Raw genomic sequence first — 13,609 nt, 5'->3', positions numbered from 1 at the left:
ATTGGAGAAATAGTGTATGTATATATATATATATTTGAAGAAGTGCACAGAGAAGGAATGAAGGCTACCGTGCAGGAAAGAAAGACAATAAAAAAAATGCAGCCAAACGTTGATGCCGAGGCGAAGCCGGGGGGGGAGGAAGAGAGATAGGCCCCTGATGATGATGGCGGTGGTACACGTAGTTTTGTGGAGAGAGCGTGCGCAGGCCAACGGCAGCAACACCAACAACAAAAGAAGACACGTACACAAGAGGAAAAATGCGTTTTTTGTGGTAACGACTCTTCCTCGTTCGAGCGTGTGATTTCCTTATGCTTCTTTTCCTCCTTCCACGATGGTCTTCCTTTCTTGTTCAGCGGAGTTGCCGTTCCGTTCGTCTCCTGTAGGCGGGCAGTTGCCACTGCCTTTCGATGAACGCAACTCTGTCGGTAACCGCGCAGTGACGCCGTTCGCCTTTGCTGATACACAACGGAGGTGAGGGCAGAACGCCGACAAACACACAAAAATAAAAATAAAAAACGAGTCGGAAAACAGAAAGGGAGAGGCGTCGGAGAGAGAGAGAGAGAAAAGGAGAGAGGAGGAGACGAAGAGGATGGCAGACACACGCACACGAGATACTGTCGCAGACGCCGAGGGAAACACTGCAGGGGGTGGGTAGGTGGATGGGTGGGTGGGAAGAAGCGGAGGCCTAGCGAAGAGAGAAAAATCAACAGCACAAGAGCAAATACACGACGATCAACAAGAAAGAAAAGAAGACGGTGCTCTGATCGTTCCTTTTTTTTGGGGGGGGGAGGGGTCTCTTTTTGGCTCTCCGTGCCCTTTTTCGTCACTTATTTTGCCTGGCCTCACAAGCGCGCACGGCGTTGGGTGTATTTATGGTTGAGGAAGCAAACGTTCCCAGTCAATGAATACGGCGTTACAACACAGAGAGAAGAGTATCCAGCGCACGCGCACAAGCGGTATCGAGAGATGATGGCTGATGATGCACGCCGGAAGGGCAAGAAAGAAAAAGAAAAGAGCGGTGGCCGCTCCTGAGGTCAGTCGATGATGGTAGAACAGAGGGTGGAAAGCTGAGAACGGAAAGGGAAACAGATGGGCTATGACGCATGCACAAAAAAAAATACTAGAGCCACGGAAATGACAAAAGAAAACAAAAAGGGATGTCGATGTGTCGACGGTTATGCGCGTTCTGTTGCCGAGAACGCCACGTCGGAGAGCAGTACGTGACGATGAAAATCGAGCAGACACAGCACACACACACACACACAGAGATAGAGAGTGAGTTAAACCACAGATATGAAGATCTGTTTTTTTCTTTGCTGAAGTACGCACGCGGACGCTTACGCACACAGCGATCGGGGGAAAAGAAAAGAAAAAGGGGTGCGCGCACCTAAACGCACAGAAGCAGGCAGGCAGGCACCGAGCGGGGAGGGGGGACGGGGGATGGGGACGAATAAGCGCAAAGCTTCGAAGAATGAGAAACGGAAAAAAGGGGGGCTACAGCCAAAAGGACGGACAGAAAAAAAAAAACGACGGTCGCTGGCAGCGAAGAGAAACGAGCAGACGTCGGCAAGGGACAAAAAAGCAGGTGGACAACCGCAGGAGGCCTGCAGGGCAAGGGTGTAGCGAAGAGGGGAAGGGAGACGCCACAGAGAATACGCGGCTCGACGAAAAATCCTACACACGCACAAACTCGTAGCGTAGAGGGCTTTTCTTGTCGTTTGCTTGTTACTCTTCGCGAATGCCTGCGTGATTTGCTTAGCTGTTCACCCTGTACCCCTCGCAGTTTATTTTCGTTCTTCTTGCGTTCTTTGACGTTTTTTCGCTTTTTTTAGGGGGAGGGATGGGTGTTAGGGGAGGTGTTCTCTTGTATATGTCAAGAATGATAACTCTCTCGCCTAGAAGGAGCAAGCACACACACACACACACACGAGCACAAGTAACACGGGGGCTGTGGTGGGGGTACTGGTGACGGTGTCTAGAGGCACGCAATGAGCAGAGAGGAGCTGAAGAAGTGAGGAGTCGCCTTTGACGGGGACGGGGGAAGTCAAGGAGGGGGGGGGTGAGGGGTGCAGGCACAGAACGTATGGCAGTCCGCGCACACAAGCACTCTGGAGAGACAGAGAGAGGCACTGGCTACGCAACCACAAAAAAATAAGAAAAACCCTGTAAACGTAAAAAAGGAAAGAGAATGAGTGCCCTTATTTTTCGCGCACGGTTGTCTTCTTGTTTCTGTTTCTCTTTGCCTCTTTACGTGCACTGTTTGAGTTGTGCCGATCTCCTTTTTCCCCTGCTTTTTTTTTGTTGTCTTGGGGAGGAGGGGGTGTCTTGCGCGGAAAACGAGCAGATATGTGCAGTGGCCAACGAGAACACAGGCAGAGAGAGAGAGACAGAGGAAGACAGAGAGAAACGGGGGAGCAGTGAGACACGCACGCGCACACACGAAAAAAAATTCTCAAAATAAATGGATTGTTATGTATGGGAACGAAACGAGTGGCAATACAACCACACCAGACAAGGCACAAACAAAGATTTACAAAATACACACACAGAGAGAAAACAAGAAGAAAGTACACTGAAACTGTTTGGAGGGAGAGGGGGAGGGGACTGGTGAAGCAATCAGAGAAACGGGAGAAGGCACAAAAAGGATAGAAAAAGATAGACGGGCACGGGAGAGCGCGCCGTGGCGGTCGGGTCGGTGCAGGACTGACGCACGCACACGCAGAGGTAAGACGTACGGCGATGCAGGAGAGTTGAAGAGCTGTGTTCTCCGTATGGATGCCGACGCACGAGCGAGTGTGTGTGTGTGTGTCTGTGTATGCGTGTTGGTGGATCAAGCAGGCACAGACGCTTAAAAAGTCAATGAGCGCCCCACAAAGGAAAGAAAGAGGGACGTGGGTAAGTGTCGGTGTACGGATGTATGGACGCAGCCCTCAGCAGCGGTCTGCCTTGCTCTTTCTAACTCTCAAGGACACAGCAAAGGACGGTGGGATGCTGCTCGCGAGTGCTTCAGAGAAAGGCAAAGAAACTTTATATGCAGGCTGCCTTGCCGATGCACTTTTTTCTTCGACTCTACGGTATAAATGCCTTTGTTACTGACGCAATCCGCTTCCTTAACTTCTGCTCATGCTCTCCAATATGTGTCGTTACTTCGGCGAAGCAACACGACAAGAGAGGGAATAAGAGGCGATCGCCGTTTGTGGTGGTCGATGTGCACATATGTGCGTCGAAACGCGCACGCGTGCATGCGTCAAGAGAGGGAGGAGACACGGAGAAGGAGAGCGGTGGAGAGGGAGAAGACAGCGAGTAGAGGACACGTCATCCATGTGGCGCACACAGGCAGCACCCTCTCTGACAAAAACAGGCGTGGAGGAAGTCGCACGCGGTTGTGTGCGCCATCGACTATCCAGGAGAGCCGTTCCCGAGGGGAGGGAGTTGGGGGAGGCGAGGCGGCAAGGCGGCAGATGCGCCGCACCGGCAGCGGGTCTCAAACGGCGGCCATCGGCACCGTTGCTGCGTACTTTCCGGTTTTTTGTGCTTGCTCGCTTGTGTGTGTGTGTACGTTTTGGCCTATGGGAGTAGAGTCACAGCGAAAGATGAGAGAGAGATAGAAGAGACGCTCGTTGCGCCTGCCATATTGCGTCTTCTTACACCAGCACACATGCACACATATACACATAATACATATACATGCAGGCACACACACACACACTCATGCACCATGTCGTTTAAGGCCTCCAATTCTCTTCACATGAGCTCACTCTCTCCGCGCGTCATGGTGTCTTGCATCGCCTGCTCCCGCTCCACCTCGAGGACATTCGAAATAAACGCCACGGCTTCGTGAAAGTCGCTTGTTTTGCCATGAATGCAGCGGAACTGCACCATCGTGTAGCCCAGGCTGGCAGGCGACAGAATAACGTCTAGGTCGCACACGCCATTCACCAGCGTCACCGCGTCACTGCTGCTGTAGGCCACTCCTGGATGCGCCAAAGTCGCTGACGTCGTCGACAGGATGGCGACCGCGCTCGAGATGGAGGGGAAGGGAAGCTGTGTGACGTTCTCCTTGACCCTCCGCTGCCCACCAGCTGCCGGCGTGGTGTTCGGGCCCTTGAGCTCCTCCCCCATGCCGGGGGAGAGGGCTGAGCGGCTGCGCTTACTATGGCTGTCGTCGATGGCGGTGTTCACGGCGGAGGAGCTGTTGTGTGGGCAGGAAGAGAAGCCGCGTGTGTTGTCACGAACGCCGTCACCGTCGCGAACCGTGTCGTGGCGAGGGTCGGTGTGCGCGTCCTGCCCGCGAAGGTGCCGGCGGCGAGCGCAAAGCGACGTCGGGGTGTGTTGCAGCGAGTTCGAGGGGCAGCAAAGGGCAACGGGGTGACTTGGAGCCGCCCCCCTGGCGCTAGCGCTCCGCGATGCCATCCGGTGCGCAGAGGTGCCGCCCGTCGCTCGGGGGCGGCTTGACGAACGATGCATCGGCACAGCGGGGCTGCGTTGCGACTGCGAGACGAAGGCGCCGCAACTTGTGAGCGTGCTGCCGCTGATCTCTGGGCTGGGAGAGTGCATGGCAGAGCCGGGTGAGTCTGCTCGCGCGAGACTGTGGGGGCTGGCAGACGACGGCTTCGTGCACGTGGCGTGCGAGCGCACAGTGCTTCGGTCAGACAGGCAAGGGCTGGGGTTGTGGGGGTGGGTGCCAGCGTTGCTCGTCGCCGCCGTGCTGCCTGTTGCGCCATTGCCAGCATCTGAGCTGACAGTGCGTCGTTGCAGTGAAGACACCGCCGGAGTGGCGTGGTTGCGGTGCTGAGCCGAAAAGCTGCCTTGCAATCCTATAGGGGAGCAAGTCGCCGCCGGGTCTGTGCTCGCCGCCATGGCCACCAGCGGCGAAGACATCGGCGGTGTCGCCGTGCTCGTCGTGGGCATCGTCGCCAGCGAAGAGGAGCCGAGGTACCGAAACGAGTAGACGTTCGCAGCGTTGGAGACCACCTTGTCTGAGTACAACAGCTGCAGTCGCTCCGGCATGCTTGCCAGCTTCGTCAATATGACGCTCTGCAGGCCAGTGACAAGAAAGCCGTGCCGCACGCACTCCGTCACGTTGCGGGACTGAAACAGCGCGGCGAGGTTCGTGGCGGCAGCCAGCTTGCGGCCAAGGGGGTGCTTCAGCAGAATGTCGCTCTTCACGATGCCGCGCACGAAAGAGTTGAAGGAGACGGTGATGGAAGACGGCGACAGGGGGGATTTCGGCGCCCCCCGCGATGTGGCCTGCGAGCCGGTGTAGGTTGTGCCACCAGCGGCGGCGGTGATCGTGGCGGTGTCAGAATCGCCCGTTTCGGACGGCTGCTTGGGTGTGGTGGCGCTGTAGTGCGTCGTCGCGGGACTGCCGCCCTGCGTGGCACCTGTCGCGGAGGGCAGCGAGTGAACTTTTGCAAATCCCCGAGGCGATGCGGCCCCGGAGGCGTGCAAGAGGCTCATCGTGTTCGGCGCTGGCCCCCGCCGCTGCGAATAGAGGGAAGCCCGGTTGTGGCAGCAAGCCAGCTCTGACTCGTGGAAGTACTTGATAAAGGAGAGACACTCCTCCTTGTGCACAGCTATCTGACACTTCTCAAAGACGCGCTGCACCTGATGGAGCTGAATGACGCCGCGGTGGTTTTCGTCGAGGCTGTTGAATGCCGTCCTTAGCTGCCGCACCACCCCCCGCTCAACCGCGTCCATCTCCGTCCCAATGATGTTGACCAACTGAAACTCGCTGTTGTGAGTGAAGGGTGTGTGGGCCAGGTCCTTGCTCACCCACGCATCGCGAAACTGCTGGAAGGTGATGCTGGCGGCACTCGCGTCGCCGGTGAAGAGACATACAAGCTCGTCGACGTCCTTGGTTGGGACGACGTCACCGTGGAGGGTCGTGAGCATGTCGCGCACCTGGTCCCGCGTGATGCAGCCGTAGCCGTCCGAGTCCACCTTTCGAAATGCTGTCTCGAGCACCCACTCCTCCTCTGGGGTGATGGAGTGGTGCGTAGAGAAGTCCAAGAAGTTACAGGTAGTGTGCGCGGAAGCGTCGCGGTGCTGGTCGGAGCCGGGGCTGCTGCCGGGCGCGCCGCCTGGATGTGCAGACGGTCCCACGTTGAATGAGGTGTTGTGCGACGGCACCAGCGGCACAGGCGCGCGCACATCAGGGGTGAAGGAGTGGAAGCGAGGCGACACTGCAACAGCGTTGGTCGCGTTGCTGCCACATGAGCTCGGCACGCCATGGCTGGTGCTCATCCAGGCCCTTGTGTCACCGCCGCGGTCGGCGCCGCTGGGCCCCGCGCACGCGTCGGCTGCGGGCCCCGCTCCTTTAGCAGACTTTTGAGGGAGAGGGTGCCGGAGTGCCGAGTCCGGGCTCGCGCTGCCCAACGCCTCCATCAGGTCCTTGCGGTGCGGGAAGTCCTTCTCGAGCTGCAAGTCCCGCCTAAACCATGGGTTTGCGATGATCTGCTCGATGGTGGGTCGGTCCGTTGGCTCTGGGGCCAGCATCTGTGCCACCAACCTCCGCGCGGCCGGTGAGATGCGCTGGGCCTCCTCGTCGTTGAAGGCGAACTCGTTCACCTGAATCAAGTGCAGCGTCTCCTCTTCGTCTCGGCCTTCGAAGGGCAACCGGCCGGTCAGCATGAAGAAGAGAATGACGCCGGCGCTCCACAAGTCCTGCTGAAAAGGATCCACAATGATGGGCTGCGACTTGCATGGCGTCGAAGCGCCGAAAATCTGGCTACTGCTGTTGGACCGTCGCTGCCGATGGCGGTGGTGATGCTTGTGCTCATGAGCCTGGTGACAGTGATGCAAGGCCTGCGGTGACGCGCTGCTCGAGTTCGGCGTCTTCAGCGTCGAGGCGGTCGTCGGCGGTACCGGCAGAGGCAGTGGCGGCGCGCCCACTGCATCCCTGTCGAATGCCGTGACGGGAGGGCCGAGCTCACCCACGTTGGTGTCGGAAACGGCAATATCGTCCTTCGTGCCTGGGCGGTGGCGTGCTGGTGACGTGATGGCAGACTTCGAGTCAGTTGGGCTGCCGGCGGGTGAAGAGAGCGTGCTGGGCTTTTCGGCCCCAGTAGCGCTCGGGGAATCGGCGATACAGGCTGCTGCCGCGGCCACCGACTCGTGGAATCGCGGGCTCGCAAAGGACGAGGTGGTGGGGGACACGGACGGCGACGCACCGGACAATGGCGACGGCACACGCGCCTGTGAAGGAGCGTTGGTGCGCAGATGCCGCAGCGGCTGATGCAGCCTAGAGTTGCCCTCTTCCGCTTCTCCGTCGACGGAGAGAGCGGCAGTGCTGCTCGAGCGCTTCAGTTTGGCCTTGGCATCAGCGCTTGATGGCACAATTATCGCTGCCTGCTTCCCTTGCGGTGACTTAGCGTGGCCGCTGCGCGCATGCGAGTCATGTCTATGATGGTGATGATGGTGGCCGCCACTGCTGCTGCCACTGCTGCCCATGAGGGATTTTACGAGGATGCTAAGCCCCTCCCCGACCTTGTTCAGCCCGCTGGTAGGCGACACCCATTTGTGCCTGTGGCCGTTGGTGGCGCTGGCGAGGCTGTGGGTGCTACCAGCGCGCTGCAGAGAAGAGCCGGGGGCGGCGGCCTCGGCGGCGGACGGCAGTGGGGTCAAAGAATCAGGTCGCGCCCGTCTCTTCTCCACCGACGGCTTGTGCGCCGCTCCTGCCTCGTCCGTCAGGCTGGTGCTGTTTGACGTGCGCAGCGAGGCACCGCTACCTTTGCCGCTGATTTTGCCGCGCGCCTTGCAGTGCTTTGAACTCACCACCTCCGCTGCCCTCCGCCGCCACCCTCGCGCCAATGAGCCGCTGCACGACGATGCGTTCGACGCCGCGGATGACGAGGTGCTGAAGCTGGACCAGGGTGTCGCGGTAGAAGAAGGGGAGTAGCGAGCGGGATCACCCTGATGTTGGTCCTCCGGGACTCCCAAAGTCTCTGCCGGCACCGCCATGTCCCCCGCGAAGGCGAGCTTCCACTGCTGCGAGGACGCCATCACCGCCTCCGGGCTGGTGTAGTGCAGCGTCCCGAACATGCCTCCATTGTTAATGGCGTCGAGGAGAGCGGCGTTGCCGCCCGTGCCGATTGTCTGCTCCGGGTCGTCGATGTTCTCCTTGGCAATTTTTGAGGAGAAGCCGAAGTCGCACACCAAGAGGCGGCCGTCGTCGCTTAGCAGCAAGTTCTCTGCCTTCAAGTCCTTGTGCGCGACCCCGTTGCGGTGGCAGTAGTCGATGGCAGAGAGGAGCTGCTGGAAGTACATGCGCGCCTCGTCCTCGGCAAAATAGCTCTTGGAGAGAATCAAGTCTAACAGCTTCCCGCCCTCCGCCAGCTCCATCACAAAGTAAAAGGCCGTCGTGGAATTCAAGAACTTGTAGAACTTCACTACGTGAGGGTGCTCGAGGGCCTGCATCACCATCGCCTCAGAGATTATCTGCTGCTCAAAGGTCTTGGCCAGAGCAGCCACCGTGGGGACAGGAGCCCCACCGAGGGGGTGCGACTCCACACCATCGGCCTCCCACGGCGACGCGCCGCCGTCTGCGTCGTAGTAGGCGACGGGGTAGATGCCGGAGCTTGTGAAGAGATCCTGCTTCTGCAAAATCTTCAACGCGAAGCGGTCCCCCGATGGAAGGTACTTGACGACATAGACGGAGCCGTACGCACCCTCGCCGAGGCGATGGCCCACGACGTAGTCGCCCAGGACCTTCACCTCGTCCTCCAGGTCTAAGGACCCGGTGAAAAAAGAGGTTGTATTCCAGCTCATCGTTCGGCTCACCAGCTGCATGACGCCTTTACACTGCTGTTGTTGCTGTCGCAGTGGGAGACACAGACAGCTCTTTCCCGCAGCTTCCGCCAACAAGCGCGCAGAGTGGCGGTGTGTAGGTGATGAGTGTTGATGGAATTAGCGGCTTTTTTTCTTCTTTTAGGGGAGGGAGGGGGAGGGAAGATACCTAAAATGGAAAAGGGGGAGGGGTGGTGGGATGACGGCTGATAAACAAAATCAACAGCAACGAAACAAATTTTGGTGCGTACGCGCCGTGTTGCGCTGCGCGTGGCTCTGTGAGAGGGAGGGGGGAGCGGCTTGTCTGGGGTGTGCGTGTTGTTGGGTTGGCGTGTTGTTGTTTTTCGCTGCGTGTGCCGCAAGGAAATAATTCTTCGAAAGCAAAAAAAAAAAACGGACACACACACACACACAAAAGCAAAACTGTAAAGGACGCCGCAAACAGACGACAACGTAACGCGATACACAGTAGCAACAAAGGAGGAAAAAAAAAGACTCGTATGGATTACACGCAATCAACTAAAAGAGAGACAGCTGAGCGGTCGTGGTGGTATTAGTGGTGGGAAGGCAAGGCGAAAAGAGAGACAGCGTAGTCCGCAAAAAGGCACACGCACGCACGGCAACTCCAGCCAAAACGTGCCCGGCTGTCTCGCGTCCCTCCTCGATCTTGGTTCCTCTTTCCTTCAGCTCCCTGCCTCCGTATGCGCGTGTCTATCTTGTGTGTGCAAGCTTCACTTCCCCGCTACCCAATTATGTGACGGCAGGGGCTTTTGTGGAAGCCACTTCGCCAAAGACAAGGACAGCGAGAGGCAGCAGAGAGAAAATTCACCGGCGCCCCTTGACTTTGCGTCTGTGAATGTGCGTCACGTCCCGACGCGTTCTTCTTCTCAGACTCGTCTCGTCGCTGCGTCGAATGAGACGGCTACCCGGGGCCTTATATGGGTATGTCTCTCAACGTAGAGTTCTTCGGCACACGCACCCACACAGATGCGCTGTTACGCGCTTATATGTCGACCACCAACAAATTGTGCGGGGTGCACAAGACCCTCAAGCACTGCCGTGTACACGCGAGAGTTTGTGAAGGGCACGGGGCAAAGACAGCACACAGAGACGCACGCGTGTGCAAAAAGAGGACAGAGGAGGACAAGAAGTGCAGTGCAACAATACAAGAAGCAGGTGAGTGAAAAGAAAAAAGAGAGACGAATGGCAGTGTGTGAAGCGAAAAGAGTCAACGCTTCCTTCTCGTGCCTCCCCCGTCTGTCCTTTTCTCATGCACGCACACCGACAGACAGACGCGCCCGCCGGAGACGGCGCACACAACGTTCGTGTATTGGGAGAAACGTGAGTTAAGGCCAACGAACGGCAATGAAAGCACGATACCGGCAGACGAGCGTTGATACGATGCTGGGGGAGCGACGAAGGCACAGGAGTTGGCTGGAAAAGCGGCACGCTGAAGAGAAGCGCGTCGAGAAGCGGTGGCAGTGCAATGTTCTGCTTTCCACGCCACACGTTGACGTCAACAACGGCAGCGGAGGTGTTGAGCGTGGCGGTACGCAAACACAAGGGTCACTCGCTCGCCTCAAGTATTGTTATTTTTCTTTCCGCTCTCTCAGCCTGCTTTTGCCTTTTCCCTTGTTTCTTCGAATGGCAGTGATTCTTGCCGGAACATAGGCCGTATAGCGTGAGGGGGATGCGAGCCCACGCGGCTTCCCAGCACTCCCCTCTAGATTTTGTCTCGTCTTTTCGGTTTTCTTTACGAACACGCAGGTATGCGCATGTGCGGTAAGCACGCATGAAGTTGGCCTTCTTTGGATACGGCTAATCTTATTTCGCTTGGCAGCTTGCAAATGCGTTGGGCCGTCTTTTGCGTACGTGTGTATAGTGAGCTCCGCGAGAGATACGCCGGCCCCCTCTTTCCTTCTCGAGCGCTCGTCTCCTTGCTCAACGGCACCCGCACCCCCCACTCCGCCGCAGCGTAGCTCTCCCGTGTTCACTCGTACAAACAGAGAAACAAATTTCACGCCCCGGCACACGAGGGAGACCGGCCACCGTGTTACCTGCTGTCCGTGTGCGTCGTGCGTGCGAGAGTCACCTTGCAGACGGCACCTCGTCGAGAGGGGGCACCAGGTGAGGAGGCGGAAAGAGAGCGCACGCTTGAGGCAATAATCCGAAAAAGTAAGCAAGTTAGCAGACACAGCAAAACGAAAAGGGGAAGCAGAGAGAAGCGAGAGTGCCGTGAAGAGTTCAACGAGCAATAATGAGCCAACCACAGCAACAACTATGGAAGCGATAGAACACACACGCACCGACGCGCGCACACATCGGCAGCTGGACAGGTCGATATATACACACGGAGAGCGACGTGGTGGAGTGCAACAAGGAGAGCAATAACTGATACTACAGAAAAAGAGCAAGCAGATGCGAATGGCACGATTAAACCTTGAGGGGCACAAGAGGAGGAGACGGCTTTCGTTTTTTTTTGGTTGTTTTTCCTTGTTCTCTGTGCGTCTCTGTGCCACTTGTTTCGCTCACGAGCAATAAGATGATGCACCCCACCAACCAATGGTAGGCGGCATACACGAAAGGGGGAGCGAGCGCGCCAGAACAACAAGCGTAAAACCGAGAGAGAGGGAGGGAGGATATCAGAGGAACGCGAGATCAAATGCGTCGATGAAGAAGACACAACGCGCAAAAGCAAACATAGAAAAAGAAAACGAACCACGCACTGCAGAGAGAGAGGAAGGGGGACAAGCCGTCGCAGCGTAGGGGGGGGAGCACAGATAGACGGAAAGGAATACGGCACGGCAAAAATGATGACAGCTTTCTCTCCCTTCTCCTCTCCTTCAGTGCGAACGTGTCCTCTGCGGGTTGACGCGATTGGGTCGCGTGGAGGCGCGACAGCGCAGATTTGCAAAAAGGGAGGAGGCGACGTTGCAGGCACAGAAGGAAGGATAATATGGGGAGATGAGATGTACGCAGAGGCAGCCGGTGCGCGACAAGAGAGACGTGCAGCGCAACACGAAGAACGAGACGCAATGCCGATGCACAGAAAAAGCGAAAGAGAGCCGAGTGCGCTCACTCACTCGCAGGCACGCGGATGGGCCGGCACACACACACACACACACGCACACACACAGAGACGCACAGACGCAGATAATTAAGAAAAGAGGCGAACACTAATGTGGAAACAGGGATAACGAAAAAGGCAAACAAACAAAAAAAAACAAAAGAAAACGAAGCAGTCACAAACGTCTGTGCGAATGAGTCAGTGGAAGTGCGCCTGGATGAGCCCTCCCTCGTCCCTGTGTATCCTTCCACGTCGTATGGACAGCGCTGCCGCCGCCGCCGCCCCCCCCCCTTCTGCTCGCGATTCCTGTTGGTATGTACTTACCTTGGTGCGCACAAAAACAGGGAGGCAACGAAGAAAGACGCAGTAAGGCGACGCCACCGTATTTGATTTGCTTTTCCTTTTGTCCCCGTCGCGCACCAGGCGATGGGGCAGTGCTCCTCCGATGGAAGCGACCTGGAATGGGGGAGAGGGAGGAAGAGGAGCAGCAGCAGCAGCTGCTGCTGCGGTGCTCTGTACCTACGCTTTCTGCACGCCCAGGTGTGTGGCAGAGGTATGTCGATGACGTCCGCACAAGCAAAACTCGGTTGTTGTTCTCTCTTCTGCTCGCTAGACTGTGTAGAGTTACGACCAGGCGGACGTATAGTTGCTGCTTGTGCGTGTGGAGATATGCATATACAGATATACGTGTGGGTGGGAGTGGGTGCTCATAAAAGACAGCGGACACGCAGGGCAGACAAGGTGCGAGGGTTTCGTCAGGGGCAGCATACTCAAACCTGAAAAGGAAGGAGGAAAAGAAACAACGGCAGAAGAAAGTGGTCATTGTCCGTCGACGAGTGCTGCATGCCACCGGAGGGGTGCTGCCATTAGCAAGTCATCGCAGTGCTGCTGCGCGCCGCTCCCGTGCCGTATCCTCTGCTCTTGCATGGAGAGACCAACAGCAGCGCGCAGAGTGCATCAGGCGCTGAATCCATGGGCGAGTGCGCACCCTCCTCTCTTTTTTCGTTCTCTCCCGCCCCACCTCCTGTTGGGGGGGGGGGGAATAGGAGTTAGTGAGGTTACTTTGTCTTTTGTGTGCTCGCTTTCCTCTCCTTGATGCCGCCGAGCACTAGAACAACACGCGAAGACACTTGAGGAGTGAGAGAACCACGAAGGCGAGCGAGCACACATGCCACTGTACCAATGCCGTGTGCGACACCCACAACGCATCCCCTTCGTCGAGGAGCGTCCGCACATACAGGGCAGCACAGGCACAGGAGATGAGGTGCTCGCCAAGAAACGCCACTGGCGGCCCTTGGATGGCGCCGCACGGGTCCGGTTGGTGCATAACGTCGTCTGTGCTTGAGAGAGCATCAGCAGCAGCCCCCTCACCTCGTCTGAGCCTTGCGACCACGCTGCCACCGCCGCCTCAGGTGCACCACAATGCACTCCATCTCCATCCCACACAGAAAGGCGGAGGTGACGGCTGCCACGTACCCGAAGAGCGTATCAAGTTCGAAGAAGAGATGGTACCAGTGGAATATGAAGAGCATCGCGGTAATAAGTTGAAGAGGAGTAGCCACAAGAGGTATGTCTGGGCCAGCGCCCCACGGCGGTGCGCGTACCAGCAGAGTCGAAACTGCAGCCGCCGCGAGGTCGGCGTCGGGGACGAGGAGAGTCGTTGCGCCGCCGCCCAGTCCTTCCTTGCCAAGAGAACATCCGCTATTCCGCGCTCCGTCCCGCAGGAACCGCGCGAGTGGTAGTCATCTCCCATAT

At 57.5% G+C, this 13,609-nt stretch overlaps 1 protein-coding gene and 1 pseudogene across 2 annotated transcripts; both read right to left on the bottom strand.

The window, feature by feature from the left end:
• Window positions 1-3,744: 3,744 nt before the first annotated feature.
• LINJ_35_0480 (conserved hypothetical protein) lies at window positions 3,745-8,790 on the bottom strand (the record flags this gene model as incomplete). Its single annotated transcript, XM_001468829.1, has 1 exon — window positions 3,745-8,790. One exon carries the CDS (start codon window positions 8,788-8,790, stop codon window positions 3,745-3,747), a length of 5,046 nt encoding a protein of 1,681 aa, XP_001468866.1.
• A 3,938-nt stretch (window positions 8,791-12,728) lies between these two features.
• Window positions 12,729-13,386, bottom strand: LINJ_35_0470 (annotated as a pseudogene). Its single transcript is given in 2 exon segments — window positions 12,729-13,223; window positions 13,225-13,386. Coding segments are annotated over 2 exon segments (657 nt in total).
• Window positions 13,387-13,609: the final 223 nt, after the last annotated feature.

Source organism: Leishmania infantum, chromosome 35, assembly GCF_000002875.2.
Source record: "Leishmania infantum JPCM5 genome chromosome 35".
NCBI lineage: Eukaryota > Euglenozoa > Kinetoplastea > Trypanosomatida > Trypanosomatidae > Leishmania > Leishmania infantum.
This window is presented reverse-complemented; position numbering and strand designations above follow the sequence as displayed.